General features: G+C 41.7%; 2 protein-coding genes across 2 annotated transcripts in view; both read left to right on the top strand.

The window, feature by feature from the left end:
* Positions 1–17,721, top strand: part of LOC139742036 (cytochrome c oxidase assembly factor 1 homolog) — a 425,467-nt gene that overhangs the window by 29,606 nt on the left and 378,140 nt on the right. The gene's annotated exons all lie outside the window — the stretch shown is intronic.
* Positions 1,688–17,721, top strand: part of LOC139742056 (phosphorylase b kinase regulatory subunit beta-like) — a 41,232-nt gene continuing 25,198 nt past the window's right edge. The window contains exons 1-7 of the mRNA XM_071652616.1: positions 1,688–1,762; positions 10,807–10,945; positions 11,850–11,949; positions 12,341–12,502; positions 14,171–14,307; positions 15,817–15,976; positions 17,249–17,446. Coding sequence (XP_071508717.1) covers positions 1,696–1,762; positions 10,807–10,945; positions 11,850–11,949; positions 12,341–12,502; positions 14,171–14,307; positions 15,817–15,976; positions 17,249–17,446 — 963 coding nt within the window. The 5' untranslated portion in view covers positions 1,688–1,695. The remainder of the gene's footprint in view (positions 1,763–10,806; positions 10,946–11,849; positions 11,950–12,340; positions 12,503–14,170; positions 14,308–15,816; positions 15,977–17,248; positions 17,447–17,721) is intronic.

Here is a 17,721-nt window from a genome sequence, read left to right as displayed (position 1 = left end):
TTGAAAATGTTGTAATATTGCCTGCAGTGTGATATGTCCAGTGAGTAATGTAATTCCAGAGTTTGACTGGCTACCGACTGGGGTAGGAATAGGCCTATCATAATAAACGCAGAACAAATTAGGCCTTGTCTATGAAAGGGCTAGGGAACGACAGCCCAATATAAACAAAAATTGTGGAAAACATTGACCAACATTGTAAAAAATTTTACAAGATTTCATTTTTCAAGAGAAGTAAGCCTATAGGCCATAGGAACATTCCATCGACTTGTTACTGACTGAGGGGAATGTCATGACATTTCCCCCTTGGCTGAATAGAGCTAATTCAAGTGCTAGCTCTTTCATTATCCTAGAAAAGTGATATTGTGTTGAATTCTGCTGTTGATTTTGTTACTCTTGATTTTGACATAAGAATAACATTTTGGGTGATTTTGTACAGAGTTACTGATTCTTTTGTAACAGAACCAGACATACGGTTCCTTTTGACGTAAACCCGTGCTTCTTGGTGTAAACACAGCGTAAGGCTCCTTATCACAGCAATGACGGCACCGAAACTTTAAAAATTCATAATTTTTTAATCAAGTAAAATGCAATCTCGGGGGCCCAGGCGGGGTGGGGGGGGGGGGGGGGGGTGGGGGGACTTGACAATTCCCGGCCGAATGTCACACCAGCTTTAAAAAGACAATCAATGCATGTCTGTATTTTTATGCCACTAGATCTTCTCCCTTTCACTTGAATTTTGTTTATTCATTAAAAAAAAAGAGAGTAAAAGACCGTAAATCTTATTTTCAATTCTCATCAAATAATTATGAAATGTATTTATGACAATTTTATAAATACATTATTTTTATTTATCACAGTTAAAACTGTGACCAGTGATAAATAACTTAGCGCTTGGGACTTAGTTGATAATTTTCATGAAGTTATCACATAAAAGTCTAAGAAAACCCGGCTCAAAGTCGTTCATATGTAGGCCTTATATACCTAATAATGTAGAAAAGTGATATCCATTTCATGAAATAGACCCCAGATCCGGGCGATCATTGACAACTCGTAGAATGTAGAATTGTACCTCCATGCTATACTCATGATCGCGATCAAGCTAAGAGATTTTTTCCAGTGGTGGGAGGAGAAAAATCTCTTTGCGATCATAGTAAGGTTTCTTTTCTTGGTGTGGATAAAGGCATCGTATAGTTTTGGTTGAGACCTAATTTCAGGTCTCTAACATTTTTTTGGTGAGATAATGAGAAACCTCTCATGAAATATGAAAAAGCATGTAATTCCATGAGGAATTCAACGTTTATTTGATGAAAATTGGTTTTGAAATATGGCTGAGATATCCAAAACAGAGTGATTCAATTAAGTGTGGGACCCACATTTTATTACGATCTATCGCTTTGTTTTACTTTGTTTTTAGATGTTTCATCCATTCCAAACCCGATTTCCATCAAATAAACTTTGACTTCCTCTTAAAATGGTATGCTCTGTACTATTTCATAAGTGTTTTCTTGGTATCTCACAAAAAGTTAAAAGCCCAATTCTCATCTCCACCAATACTGTACTATCCCTATAACACTCTAGTACCATTTTTTATATTGTGCGCGCCGCGGGCAACGCGTTATGCCCATTCGGGTTTCCACGATTACGAACGGGTACCGCGCGAGTGATCCCGTATACGTGCACAGCCAGACTGTCAAGATGGCACCCGAAGCAGACGACGACTATCACAAGCAGGTCAAAAATTTGAATTATTACTATTGTCTGGGTACGTATGACAACACTTTTGTAGTCTGAGCTGGTTTTAAATATAATCCGCCAACTTTCCCCCCCAGATGCGGTTGACCTTCACGTGTCATTGATAGAAACTCTCAATTTATGACGAGTGTTGTATTGGATTGATCGCACCAAACAAGCGAACGCGCAATATATTACTGGAGTATTCGTACCCCAAATAGCGTACAGTGTACTAGGCAGTGAGTGCAGCACAGCATACAGCGACATAGTAACCCCTCCGACCGACCGGCCCGGGGCGCGGGGCCCGGGGGGCGCTCAAGAAAGGCTTAGTATGTAGGCCTATACGATAACGTTACATGTAAACTGCATGCTGTTGACGGGAGCGTCGCGTTCGGGCTTTGCTGTCCTTGCTAGATCAAATGCTATCTTGTCATGGAAATTGTCTGGATCGACTTCCCCTTTTATTTTAACTTGTCTTGATACAGACTGAGGTCCTGAGGATGTACGTAGCTTGTAAATTCACACTGAAAAGTGGTGCACTATCGATCTTGCATCAGAATGATGTTGGCATTGTTGATGCTGCCTTCTCTGCAGGTTTTAAACAACTTCAGTAACGTTAGGTCCCTAAACTTTTAATACGTCGAGGCCTGCACAGCCTGTGGCACAGGAGTATGCTATTCAGTTGGCGTTGCATAGATTTTATTTGGAAACCAAAACAGCCCCTATAAAGGGTAAACAAACATAAATAATTGTCAAACTTTACAATTATTTATAACAGTGACTATTTCACAAATGAAATGATTTCAACCAGTCTCTCACTTTGCAATAAATATAAATTTCATATATCATTAGCTCAATATTTTGATTTCATACAATAATTCACGTTTAACAGCAATTCCAGTTTGACTTAGTAAAGAAGTAGTAGTAGAAGAAGAAAAAGGAGAAGGAGAAGAAGAAGAAGAATCATAATAATATTATATCGAAAGGGTTTTACTCACCAGTCTGTCGATATATAATGATTACGTTACCAGTAAACTCCGGGGTTCCCGCAGCTATCGTGTACGTAGTGCTTGTATCACAAAATATGTACCGAGACGCTCACAAGAAGTATATACATCTAAATGTCTCTGAAGTAGATATAAAACTGAATTGAATCTGCGTCTCTGTGTCCTTGTGTATTCTTATTAAAAATAAAAGTTGCGTTGTGCCCATGCCAACGACGCCAACCGCACACAGCTGCGTCATTGGCATGGTCACAACGCGCCCTAATTTAACGCACTGACGCAACAATAGCGCATTGTCCCGTTTACCACACTATAGACCCTAGTCATAATAGACTCATATCTAATGTTATTCTTCTTCTTCTTCTTCTTCTTCCTGTTCAGTACAGTCCACCTTTGGTGTATTGTCGTACTGTTGGCAGGCATATGGTGTGGAGGTGTTTATGTACAGTGCAGGTTAAAATGACTACATTTTCTAGAGTGCAGCTAAAAACATCCCATTCCCTTCTAGCGGAGTTGAATATCCTGCACCACTTGCTTAAACTGAGCTAAAGACAGAAAGTGGTGCAGTTGAAGGTATCCTGGGGCAGAGCATTCCATAGTCTGGTTGTGTCTGGGAAGAATGTCCTTTGGTAGCTAACAGTTCGTGCATATGGAATAAAGAGCTTGTGAGAGTGTCCGCGGAGTGATGTTGATGAAGAAGGGTGTATGATATCTGGGGGTATGTCAATGAGTGAGTACTTGATGCGGTACAGCATTACTACCTTGAATTGAGCCCTGCGCTCTTGAAGTGTAGGCCAATGTAACTGGTGGAGCATGGCTGCAACACTGCTTGTTCGTCTGTAGTCATTGCAGATGAAGCGAGCATAGCGACGTTGCACCATCTCGAGCTTGTGTATATTGTCTTGAGTGAACGGGTCCCAAACGGTGCATGCATATTCCATTATGGGGCGTACCAGTGCTTTGTAGCACAACTCCTTTGTGTTTCTTGGACATGACCTGATATTGCGTTGTAAGAAGGCGCTGGTTGAGTTTGCTTTCTTTGTTATGACATTGATGTGATGGTTCCAGTTCAAGTTTTGAGTGAGATGGACACCAAGATACTTTGCAGTATCAGCTTGATCGAGGATCTGACCATGGATGTTATAGGACTTGATTATCGGACGTCTCTTTTTGGTTACATGAAGAGTTTGGCATTTCTTGGGGTTGAATTGCATGAGCCAGTCTTCCTCCCATTGCTGTAATGAGTCAAGATCCTGTTGTAACTTGACTGTGTCTGCCTCAGACTTGATGTTACGGTACAACATGCAGTCATCTGCAAATAAGCGTACAGTGGTATCTGGAGATATGCATTCTGGTAGGTCATTGACATATAGAAGAAATAGCAAGGGACCAAGGACACTACCTTGTGGAACGCCTGAAGTTACATGGTCTGTGGTTAATGAAACTCCTTCTAGGGTGACTTGTTGGGTGCGATTGCGGAGGAAGGCAGAGATCCAGTCATGGGTTTTATCCTGAATGCCATAGAAGTGCAGTTTGTACAGAAGTCTTGAGTGTGGGACCACATCAAACGCCTTGGAGAAATCCAGCAGTAATACATCATGTTGCTGTTTGTCATCAATCCCTTTAGCAAGATCTTGAATAGCCAAGATGAGTTGTGACTCACAGGAGCGTTTTTTCGGAAGCCATGTTGTGCGTTTGATAAGATGTTTTTCTCTTCAAGGTGATTCATTATGCTACTGCTGACAATGTGTTCCAACACTTTGCATGAGATGGAGGTCAGAGAGATCGGCCAATAGTTCTCAGCCTTGTTCTTTTCTCCTTTTTTAAAGACAGGAGCCACATTTGCTTTCCTCCAGTCCTCTGGGATTTCACCTTGGTTCAGTGATGCTTGGAAGAAGATTGTGAAGATGGGAGTCAGCTCCAAAGCAAGCTCTTTCAGCAGTCTAGCTGGTAGTCCATCTGGTCCTGTGGCTTTGTGAGTCTGTAGACCAGAGAGGAGCTTAAGGACACCAGCTGCTGAGATAGTGATATTTTCCATGGCAGTATGAGGGCTGACGCCTTTGTCCTTGATGTTGTGTAGGTTTTCATTCTTATTGGACACTGAAATGAACTGGTCATTCAGGATCTCAGCTTTGGTATGTCCATCTGTGTATGTTATCCCTTCAGGAGATTTTAAAGGAGCTACGCCAGTACGTTCGCAACGTTTGCTATTGATGAAGCTCCAGAATCGCTTTGGATTACTTTTGGATTCTGGACTTACAATGTCAGTAAGGTAGTTGTTGTATGCTTCCTTACAGGCAATCCTGGTTTGTTTCTTTAAGTTCAGGTATTCCAGAAAGTCCTTCTGCTTTTGGGATTTTCTTGCACGTACGAAGCTGCGTTTCTTCCTTCTGGTGAGCCGCTTCACAGAAGTGGTGATCCAGGGTTGGTTAAATCTGGTGGATGTCATCTTGGATGGGACATGTTTGTCAAGAAGCTGTAGAAGGAACTGTTTAATCTCGGACCACATCTCTGGGACAGGACTGGTTACAGAAAAATTCTCAATGAAGTTCTTCTGAAAGACGACGCAGTCATTTTTCATGTTGCGGAGATCAGCATTTTTCCAGAGGTGTAATTTTCTCTTGACAGGTTTCCTTCTCTTTGGAGAGACATCAGAGTCTACAACAACAATGTCATGATCACTGATTCCTGGGTGGGCAGTACATCTATTCACAAGTGATGGTCTGTTTGAGAGGAACAGATCAAGAGTCGTCTTGTGTCTGGTTGGGAAAGTGACCATCTGCTGAAGACCGCAGTTGCCAATCATTTCAAGGAAGCGATTGCTGATAGCATGAGTATATTGGTTTCCCTCTACTGCTTGGGTGTCCCATTTGATGTCAGGGAGATTCAAGTCACCTCCGAGCCAAAAAACAGCATTCTTATGCTTGTTGCAAAGGTTTTCAATTTCATTGCAGAGATCGTCAGTGTACTGAAGAGAGCTTGATGGAGGTCGATACAGTGCTCCAACTATGAGGGTCTTGTTTCCTCTGAGAGGTAGCTCAGTGAATAAAGCTTCACACTCCGATCTGCTTGGTATGTGCTCACAAGTGTATCTCTTGTTAATGGCTATAAGTACACCTCCGTAACCATCAGCACGATCCTTGCGGAAGACGTCATATGTACTGGGAAATATTTCGGAGGTATGAATGCTGTCGTTGAGCCAGGTTTCTGTTCCGATGATGATTCCTGGTGCTGTTGAATCTATCAAATTTGCAATTTCCTCTTTCTTATTTTTGACACTTTGGAAATTCACTGTAACTATTTTTACACTGGTTGAGAGATTAGTCTTCTTCACAGCACGCCTTTGTGGAAGAGGTGAAGAACTGGCTCTAGGAGGGCCAGGGCTGCCAGGTTCATTTGAGTTGTCTTCAGAGATGCTGCGTAAACTTTCAAAACTGTTCCATGTATTTGTCATGTGTGAGTCAAAGAGGCTTGTTGAAAACTGGGGCATACCACATGCTACACATTGCCAGGAAACACTGGAGTTAGCAAGGGCTTCGTAAATGGGAGTAGCCATGTGCATACAGTCTACATGGTACCACTGCTGGCAACAATCACAGGCAACCCCTCGTTGTTTCCAAGTGACGGCTCGTTCACATATCTGACATGGATATTTTGCCTTGGGGCCAGGATTGAGTTCTACATCTGAAGAAAGAGCCAGTACAAGAAGGCTAAGGTACAGCAGAGCATGATCTTTACCATGCGCACCTTGGGATGACAAGCATATCTCAGATCGTTGCTTCATCAGATGACTGAACACATTTCCTTTAACATCATGAAGAAAAGAGTTCACTTGTTTTGAACAGTAACTCTGCTGATACTCCATGCTGGGGTTTTGAATATTTTTCCATGAGGAACTGTACATGTACCCGTTTGCATGTTTGCGCTGGTATTGCTGACATGTAAGGACGAAGTTCAGACATGTTGATAGCATCAATAACAAGCTTTTGTTAGTAGTAATTTGTCTCTAGTCTACCTACTCTCCCAAGTGCCTTGTAAATGATTTCCCCGAAGACCTCTCGGCTCTGGCTCTGCTAGGACTAACGTTAGGAGGGCTTGCGTTTGTTGTGCAGGGTTGATGTGAGTGGGGGCTCTTGACCCTTAAACCTTGAAGTATATTAGTACTGTAACGGTTACATGAATCCCTTTTAGCCGCTCTTTGGAACTATTGCGGGATGGTAGGGTGTTGTGCATCAGTGAGAGCTGTTGGCATGGTGAACAAGATGATTTTAAATGTTACTACCGTAGAACATGGGTAAACTCGACCACTTGTAATGCGCGCGCTGGGGGCCGAGTTTACCCATAACTATGGTAATTGAATGTACAATAAAAGTGACTGTGCAGTTATAGTGCAGGTAAAAAACATGCCTCTGGATCTGGATCTGGATCAATACGCTGCCGGACCGGGTGGTATAGTGCAGCAGGGAGAGAGGGCGCGATCTAAGTTAATCGTAACGAAGGTGGCTTTTTAGCTCACCTGAGTCAAAGGCTCAAGTGAGCTATTGCGATCGCCCTTCGTCCGGCGTCCGTCGTGCGTCGTCCGTCGTCCGTCGTCCGTCGTCCGTCGTGCGTCGTGCGTCGTGCGTCGTGCGTAAACTTTTTACATTTTCATCTTCTTCTTGAAAACCCCAGGACCGATTTTCATCAAACTTGGCAGGTAGCATCCCTAGGGGGTTAGGAACTCAATTTGTTAAAATGGGCACCATGCCCCACCCAGGGGGCCCCCAGGGGGGCCCAAACCCCCCAAAATTAAGGAATCTGTAAAAATCTTCTTCTCTAGAACCAGAAGTGATAGAGCTAAGTTAATACTATGAGTTAGTACATTGATGACTGTAGTTTCAAGTTTGTTCATGGCAGAATCAGGGGTGCCCCCCTTTGGGACCCAGGGGAGGGGGGTGGGGAAGGGTTCTAATGGGGCCTAAATTGTACATTTTCATCTTCTTCTTGAGAACCCCATGACCCATTTTCACCAAACTTGGCAGGTAGCATCCCTAGGGGGTTAAGAACTCAATTTGTTAAAATGGGCACCATGCCCCACCCAGGGGGCCCCAGGGGGGCCCAAACCCCCCAAAATGAAGGAATCCGCAAAAATCTTCTTCTCTAGAACCAGAAGTGATAGAGCTAAGTTAATACTATGAGTTAGTACATTGATGACTGTAGTTTCAAGTTTGTTCATGGCAGAATCAGGGGTGCCCCCTTGGGACCCAGGGGAGGGGGTGAGGAGGGGTCCTAATGGGGCCTAAATTGTACATTTTTATCTTCTTCTTGAGAACCCCCTGACCCATTTTCACCAAACTTGGCAGGTAGCATCCCTAGGGGGTTAGGATCTCAATTTGTTAAAATGGGCACCATGCCACACCCAGGGGGCCCCCAGGGGTCCCAAACCCCCCAAATGAAGGAATCTTTATAAATCTTCTCTAGAATCAAAAGTTATAGAGCTGAGATAATACTACAAGTTTGTTCATAGGAGATCCAGGGGTGCCCCTCTTGGGTAGGGGGGGGGGGGAGGGGGGGGGGGGTGGTTGGAAGGGTCCAAATGGGGGCCTGAATTGTACATTTTCATCTTCTTCCTGAAAACCTCATGATGGATTTTTGTCAAACTTGGCAGGTAGCATCCCTAGGGGTCAATATCTCAATTTATCAAAATGGGCACCATGCCCCACCCAGAGGGCCCCAGGGGGCCCCAATCCCCCCAAATTAAGGAATCTTTAAAAAATGGGCCCTTGATATTGTACATTTTCATCTTCTACTTGAGAATGCCTGGTCAAATTTTGGTAGAGCTGTGAATGATTTAGATTAGTGACTGCGTGAAAGGTGAACTTGCGATACTCAGGTGAGCGCTAGACCCGCGGGTCTCTTGTTTCTATCTTGCTTCTGAAGACTTCTGGAGATGGACTGTTGATTACTGTTGCTGGGAGGTGATTCCAGGCAAAGGGGGTGCTCACAAAAAATGAATATTTATATTGCTCTGTGTTACAATGATGAACTTTAAACCCTTTGTCGTGGTTTATCACTTGTCTTTCAAGAATATTCTGAGTTTTGTGATCTTTGAACTGTTTAATTTTGATATTTCATTTAGGTCTTGTTCTGGTCAGAAAATTTTCAATGGGTAGACCCGGGACCAACCTCTCGATCGCTTTGAAGAAGGATGATAATTTAAGTACCTGCCTTCTTGATGCTAGGGTGGGTAGGTTTAGCCTCTGCCTCATGCTGGTGATGCAGCCAGGGGTCCTAGATGTGTAGTCTCCCGTGATGAATCGGAGAGCCCTGCGTTGTGCCTGTTCAAGGTTGTCGATGTCCTTTTGAAGATGTGGGTCCCACACACATGCTCCATACTCCAAAACGGAGCGTGTTAGGGCAATGTATGCTGTTCGTTTGCATTGCTCTGGACAAAATTGGAGATTGCGACGGAGTAGTCCTAAGACTGCATTTGCTTTCTTGGTGGTTATGTGTGGGGTCCATTTCAGATCATCACATAATGTAACTCCTAGATATTTCTCTTGAGGTGTTTGCTTTAGGATGTGACCGTCCATGCTGTAGAAGTGTGATGATTTCTGGTCAATACTCATCACTTGGCACTTTGCATTGTTAAATCTCATCCCCCATGTACATGCCCAGTCATGGAGTCTGGACAGGTCATCTTGTAATCTGACATGGTCGTGTTGAGATCTGATTGGCCTGTACAGGACACAGTCATCTGCGAACAAACGGACCTGGGATTTGACCACATTTGGTAAGTCATTGATGTGACATAGGAAGAGAAGAGGGCCCAATACCGTTCCCTGCGGTACCCCAGAAGAGACTGCTGCTGAGCCGGAGGGTTCCCCTTCTACTACTACCTTCATCTGTCTTTTGGTGAGAAATGATGAGAGCCATTGGTGGATAGAGCCTTCTATACAATAAAGGCGAAGTTTGTGAAGGAGGAGGGAATGAGGCACGGTGTCAAAGGCTTTCTCAAAATCCAGTATGATGACGTCCATCTGAGTCTTTTTATCGTTGGCCAGCAAGAGATCATGCGATAAAGTGAGGAGTTGAGTTTCAGTGGAGTGGCCAGATCTGAAGCCATGATTTAATGAGGATAGAATGTTGTTATCTTCAAGGTGCTTACAAATATGGCGGCATATAATGTGTTCCAGTTGCTTACATATAATTGATGTAAGGGAGACTGGGCGGTAGTTACCGGTACAGGGTTGATGAATGTCACCTTTCTTGAAGACTGGCGAAATAAGTGCATCTCTCCAGTCAGATGGTAACGACTCCATGCTTAATGGAGATTGCAGTGAGGCCAGGAGCAAGTTCAGCTGCACACTCCTTCAATACGGTGTTGGATATCAGATCAGGACCGGCTGCTTTGTTGATGTTAAGATTGTTAAGCAGCTTTTCAACACCTGCAACCATGATGTGTAGGTCTTGGATCTTTTGGGGCCTAGAGACATTTGGCATTTCAGGAGGGGTGAATGTCTGGTGACTGAAGACTGACTTAAACTGATGGAGGAAGAGTTGAGCCTTAAATCTGCTATCGTGTACAAGGTTTCCTGCTTGTCTCTTTGCTTAGCTAGACTTAGAGCATGTGTGACCTAACAAGAGGCTGCATCACCTGGATGAGCTAGAAGAGCAGCCTCTCTGAATGTTGATGGGTTGGTAAATATCGACCACTACAGGTCTTGGCAGATAGTTCCAGCTTAATCTAGGTTCTGACAGCACTATTTGTTTTTTGCATGTTTTGATTTTTTGATTAGCTTATACTAGAAGTGATGAGACGTACTGGATGTCTTCTTTCCTCAACAGGTATTCAGCCAAGTATAGTTATGTAGTTACTCATTTAGAATGCTGGTGATTAATCTGCAGGAAACATGATGAGATATGATGCCAAAGTATCAAATGAGAATGTAAGTACAGTGTATACTAAAGGATCTTAGCGGGGATAATGTACCTGATTATCATTATTACAGGATCTACCAAATCCTATTACAAACACAAACAAACAAATGTGTAACAGCTTCCATTATGCCACATTCCCAACTATTCCCAGTGAAGGAACAGATCCTGAGTCACCAGAGTGCAGCCCTAGGCCTCTTCCCTATCAACACAGACAGCAAGGTCAAGGAGGCAGGGGTCAGGGAGAGTGTCTACTCTGCAGTAGCAGTCTGGGCACTGGCTCTTGCTTACAGGTATGTTTTGTGACACTTTAGTAGGACACAATTTGTGTAGTTGTAATTTGAAGAAAAAAAAAATAACCATTTGGAATTTAGCAACACAGTCAACCTTGCTTAAGTCGACCTCATATAAGTCGAATAATCACCTAAGTCAAAGGTCTTTTCAAGTCCTTTTTATATTCTATCAATTTTAATCCCTCATAGGTCAAATTTTCTCAAAGTCAAAGCTATTTCTTCAATCCAAATAGATTCAGCTTAGGCAAGGTTGACTGTATGTCCCAATTATTTTGTCTAGAGGGCGTGTAAATACCCACATATTAGCTAAATATTACCAATAGTCTACCCTGTAGAAGGAAGATGCATAAAAATGTGCTTATATATGTAATGTTTCATTATGCAAAGTATCAAGGATATTTTGAGTAGTAACATGATAGCTCATCAAAAATCAGGAGTAGTGTGTGCAATTTTGTGTGAAACATACATTGGATAGAGATCATAATTATGCTCTATATGTGGTCAACAAGCAGGTCGGTATTGAAAATCTGCACAAATATTCATAGAATTTAATGAAAATAAAACAACACACACACAAATGATGCATATTCCAGCAAGAGTTGCTAAATCTCACACATTTTGTAGTGAATGACCTAGGTAGATAATTCTGTTCTTTCCTCTTCTTTTTTTTGTCAACATTTGTTGTCCATTTGGAAATACAATAAATGTATATTCAACAAATCGAGTCTGAAAGAGAATCATAGTTAACAAGATGTCTCTGAAGTATTCTAAAAGTAAAAGTCATTTTAATTAAACAAACAAAAAGATGTGCTGTATCATTTAATGCAAAAGTTTACCTCCGAGCAGCTCAAGTACAAAAACTATGCTAATTCTCTGTTTGTTTTCTGTCATTCTTATTTCACAGGAAAATAGATAATGATGATGGGAGGACATATGAGCTGGAGCAAAGTGCTGTCAAGTGCATGCGAGGACTTCTCTACTGTTTTATGAGACAGGCAGATAGGGTGAGAAGGAATTCATGGCATTCATTAAGCTAGAAGAATCTAGGCAAAACATGACCTGCACAAAATTTACCTGAAAAATGAATAATATTTATTCATTAACAAATTTCCAAACAATGCAACAAGATTGCATGAATATCCTGTTGGTGAACATTTTACTTTTGGTTGTAATCATAACAAAACTTGGCAGTTTACAATTCATTTCTCTAAATTGTGAAATCATACCTGTACTATTTATCAGTTCAAATCTTACTATATATGAACTATTCACAAAGAGATACTTTTAATGGTGGAGGTGAAAATTATGATGCAAATAATGGTTTACACCATCGTGAAGAAACTTTTTTAATTTGTCATTAGTCGGTGAATTGTGTCTGTGGACTTCATTGCATAGGTGGAGAGGTTCAAGTTTACCCAGAGTGAGGAGTTTGCACTCCATTCCCGTTATGACCTGAACACAGGAAACTTGATTCCTGGGAAGTTCCACCATCTTCAGATTGATGCCATCTCAATTTACATCCTCTACCTTGTGCAGATGATATCTTCCGGGTTGCAGGTAGGAGTATTTTTTTTGCTGGTAGTGATAATGATCATCATAATGACAATGTCAACACAATGGTGGTGGTGATGATGCTGATGTGAACCAGGGAGGCTTCACGCCCCCAGCTGCATGGCCGATGGTGGTGGTCATGATGATGATGGTGATGGTGGTGGTGATGGTGACGGTGACGGTGGTGATATAGTGGTGGCAGCAACGGTGATGATGATGATATGAACCAGAGAGGCTTTGCTCCCTCAAATCAAGATGTTTTCATAACTTATGATAGCAGTGTAGCTTGTTGTGATGATGGTGAGGCTGGTTGTGATGGTGAGGTTAATTGTTATATTCATGTTAACTCTTAATGTGCCAAGCCCAAAACCCCCAACATGCCAGAGGTTTTCACCCAACACAGAACGTTTCGAAACTGGACTGACATTGAAATTTAAAAAAGCCATATCTCTGAAACTATTGACTGTTTTGAATTGAGTTCTACACAACATATATCAAGAAATTTTTGTTCTTTCGTGTCATGTAGTCAGTTTGCCATGATTTCTATCTAAACCTGAAATATTGCAGAAATAATTGATACATCAAAAAAAATTATTAGAAATTTTTATGTAGTATGGAAAAAAAAGAGTCGGTCGTGTTTTTTCTTCAATAGAACGCTCCCTTTACTCTGTGAGAAAGTTTTAAAGCAACATCTCCTCTTTCAAATGATAACAAAATTGCCTTCTAGAATTTTATGATTCCAAAGATACAAGCATTTTATTTTGTCTTAGCAATTTCTCTTTCTGCCTCAGTAATTCATTCCCAAATCTGAGTCCTTTAGTCCCACATCCTGTATTTGAAACTAAAGTAATTGTCCCGGGCCCTGGAAGAGCCTACTATTAAATCCTCCTTTTGTCTAAGCGGACCGCGGGTGGGGGTACTCTATTGAAATCGGCAGGCCTTTGTCCACGCGCAATTCCTATGCTAGCATTGGGATGATTAGTGACGTCCACCAAAACAAAAGGATGAAAGACTTGACCGACGAACGAAAGCTGACCCTCTTTGAGGGACAAAATCAAAGCAGCTTCCTGCAGGACAGCGTCCAAGCGGAACAATACGAGTGGAACCGCATAGACAATACATGCATATTCAATATCATACACACGCGTGGTTTTCCAATGAGACTTTTGATCCATACACATCTCGCAGAGGATGCGCTCGTTGCGGATTTTCCCGACGCGAAAAAAATACATCTAGCTGAAAAATCATGTATTTACTCAAAATTTTCTAATCTAAGCATACTAAGTGGAAATGATGGCTATGCTAATCAGCTACCAGTACATATCGGCAGTTTCTTGGTGTAACACATTACGGTACCACAAGAACTTAAATGATCAATGCTTTTCTTGCTCTTCTTAGTCGCCGATCGGCGACCATGGCACGTTAGAACTAAGGTCGCCGTTCGGCGACCATGGCACGTTAAAGAGTTAAAATGGCTAACTATGAACACAATATCTCTGTGTGACTATCACATAATGAACAGAAACACATAGAGAAAGTGACTGAATAGTAAGAGGTACAGGAGTTTTGAATTTGTATAATATGCATTTATTGATAGACATGTAAAATATCATTTATAATTGTCATTCAAAATATTTGATTATTCTTTCATGAATAACTCATTTTACTCTCCAGATTATCTACACTCTGGAAGAGGTCAGTTTTGTCCAGAATCTTGTATACTGTGTAGAGAGAGCATACCGAACCCCTGACTATGGGATGTGGGAGAGAGGCAGCAAGTACAACACAGGGAAGAAGGAACTTAATGCAAGGTACAGTGTAAATCTCAAAGAGTACAATGCTGAAAGCAACACTACAAATTGAAATGGGAGCACTTGTTACAGGTTATCTTAATATGTTGTGTCACATTTATGGACCAGAGTTTTGTATATGCTACAGCAGTCAAACTGGATAATACAGTTGAGATTAGATGTCGCCAGATATCAGAAGAGAAAACCAGATTTCAGCAATAGTCTCATGCAAATGGAAATTGAAAGAGTTGAAATGCAATCAGCAATACTTGGTAGATGGGTGGTACTTGAAAATACCTCCACTTTAATCATGTTATTGGCAATGTGGAAATATTTATGCCAAGAGGCAGTTAGGTGTGTGCAGGAATAAATGGAACTTCTTATCCCTTGGGTGACAATACCTCATCTCTCATTTGGCATTTATTGTCCCCGCCGAACGAGTTCGAGCAGGGGACTATGAAACGGGCTCCGTACGTGTGTGTGTCCGTGTGTCCGTCCGTCCGTCCGTGTGTCCGTCCATGTGTGCGTCCGTGTGTGATCAAAATCTTCAATTTGCTACTTCTCTGTCATTTATGAGCCAATTTTGATTCTGTTTGCTTTATATGATAGCACTACATGGGAGCTTTGAAACTTCTACACAGAATTTCAGTCGTGACCTTTGACCTTGACCTTTGACCTATATTGTACATTTTGTTACAAAATGCTACTCCTTCGCCATTTCTAACCCGATTTCGATTCCGTTTGCTTTATGTGATGGCACTAGGTGAGGCTTCAAAACTTCTACACAGAATTTTGACCTTTGACTTCTTTGACCTTTGACCTTGATTTTTGACCTGTATTGTACATTTTGCTACAAAATGCTACTCCTTCGCCATTTCTAACCCGATTTCGATTCCGTTTGCTTTATGTGATGGCACTAGGTGAGGGCTTCAACACTTCTACACAGAATTTTGACCTTTGACTTCTTTGACCTTTGACCTTGATTTTTTTACCTGTATTGTACATTTTGCTACAAAATGCTACTCCTTCGCCATTTCTAACCCGAATTCGATTCCGTTTGCTTTATGTGATGGCACTAGGTGAGGGCTTCAACACTTCTACACAGAATTTTGACCTTTGACTTCTTTGACCTTTGACCTTGATTTTTTGACCTGTATTGTACATTTTGTTACAAAATGCTACTTCCGGCGGGGACATATATTACGCACCGCGTAATTTCTACTTTTCCTTGTTCATACTGTATACGCTGTTATTTTCGCATACAGATATTTTCGCGCATGAGGAGGTCATAGATAATTTCGCGAGATGTTGTTTTCGCAAATTGACGCCAACGCTAACGTAAATGCACTAGCACCCAAGCGCATCGAGACATATTATTTGACGTCAGCATTGATGTTGTTTTGCGAAAATGAGCAAGTTTTTTTTTTTTTTTTGCTTTCCTAGAAATTCATGATTTTTTAGATTTTGTCACCCCAGGACAATACGCTAAGCCTAACAGAAAACGTAACTGTGTTGTATCTTGTGTTTTAGCTCCATTGGAATGGCTAAAGCAGCACTGGAGGCTGCCAATGGCTTCAACCTGTTTGGCAAGGAAGGCACCTCCTGGTCCATCCTCTATGTGGATCCAGATGCTCATGCCAGGAACAGGACCACCCTGGAGAGTCTTCTGCCCAGGGAAAGCAGCTCAAAGGTCTGAGACCTTATCATATGCCAGAGCTGTGGCTTATTACTTGTAAAGCTTATACATGTATATTAGAGGGGATCTTGCTAAGAATTTCATGTTCAGACAAGGGGAAGCAAATTAAGATGTGTTTTCTCAGCTCTCTCATCCATAAGTTGTATCCATTGATCTATTTTATTCATAACATTACTTTAAGTAGCATTTGACCAATATTTTGACATTGTGCTTGAAGAAATTTTCTCCCTTTGACCCAGATGTATTTTGCTGGCTTAAGCTCATATTTTCAAGTGAGAGATTGGGTTACATGTATGCAGTATATCAAAGTCATTAGCACATTGACAGTCTGAGCACGCAACATATTGTTATTGAGTCATCAGTGCAATGATCAAAGAATATTTTTGATATGGCTGTCACATGACTGTTGTGGAATTTGCTTAAAGCTTTCTCTGTTTTGTTGTCCCCGCCGAACGAGTTCGAGCAGGGGACTATGAAACGGGCTCCGTACGTGTGTGTGTCCGTGTGTGTGTGTGTGTGTGTGTCTGTGTGCATGTGTGTGCTCCGTGTGTGATCAAAATGTTCAATTTGCTACTTCTCTGTCATTTATGAGCCAATTTTGATTCTGTTTGCTTTATATGATAGCACTACATGGGAGCTTTGAAATTTGTACACAGAATTTCAGTTGTGACCTTTGACCTTGACCTTTGACCTATATTGTACATTTTGCTACAAAATGCTACTCCTTCACCATCTCTAACCCGATTTCGATTCCGTTTGCTTTATGTGATGGCACTAGGTGAGGGCTTCAAAACTTCTGCACAGAATTTTGACTTTTGACTTCTTTGACCTTTGACCTTGATTTTTGACCTGTATTGTACATTTTGCTACAAAATGCTACTCCTTCGCCATTTCTAACCCGATTTCGATTCCGTTTGCTTTCTGTGATGGCACTAGGTGAGGGCTTCAAAACTTCTACACAGAATTTTGACCTTTGACTTCTTTGACCTTTGACCTTGATTTTTGACCTATATTGTACATTTTGCTACAAAATGCTACTTCCGGCGGGGACATATATTACGCACCGCGTAATTTCTACTTTTCCTTGTTCCTTTTATGACTGGGAAATGTCATGAGTAATACATGATTTTTCTTACATATTTTATTCATGGCTCTCCTAAAGATATGGCAAGGAAGTTATGACAGTACAGATTCCATTCAATATAACTCTTTCATTGAAACTAGACTTCTGTGAAATGACTGATATCCTCCCATTATTCTGCCCAGAACACAGATGCATCTCTGATTCCGACAGTCAGCTTCCCGGCCTTTGCCCTGGATGATGCAGGTTTAGCAGAAGCCACCATGGACAAGATCAAGAGAAAGCTACAAGGGAAGCATGGATTCAAACGGTTCTTGAGAGATGGGTATGGGACTGTGCTGGAAGACAAGGAGAGGAAGTATTACAAGCCTACAGAAGTAAAGGTAGGCATGAATTTACCACTCTCCTTTCCACCTAAAGTATCCCTCTTATAACCTTTTTTTTTTTTTTTACAAACAGTAAACGGTAGCCTCTTAACATCCTATAATCTATAAGGCAATAGATATTATCACATACAACAGACAAAAATAAAGTTCCCTGCAGATAATGTTTGACCTTCTTTTAAAGTAGATCATGCTCATTGCCGACATCACATTTTTAAAAGTTGGGGGGCCCAGTAGATATATTCTGGCGGCCACTTCCGGGTTTCCTCAGCTAA

Source organism: Diadema antillarum, unplaced genomic scaffold (genome assembly GCF_040938485.1).
Source record: "Diadema antillarum isolate AM-2024a unplaced genomic scaffold, OU_Dant_1.0 seq00000975_RagTag, whole genome shotgun sequence".
Taxonomy (NCBI): domain Eukaryota; kingdom Metazoa; phylum Echinodermata; class Echinoidea; order Diadematoida; family Diadematidae; genus Diadema; species Diadema antillarum.
This window is presented reverse-complemented; position numbering and strand designations above follow the sequence as displayed.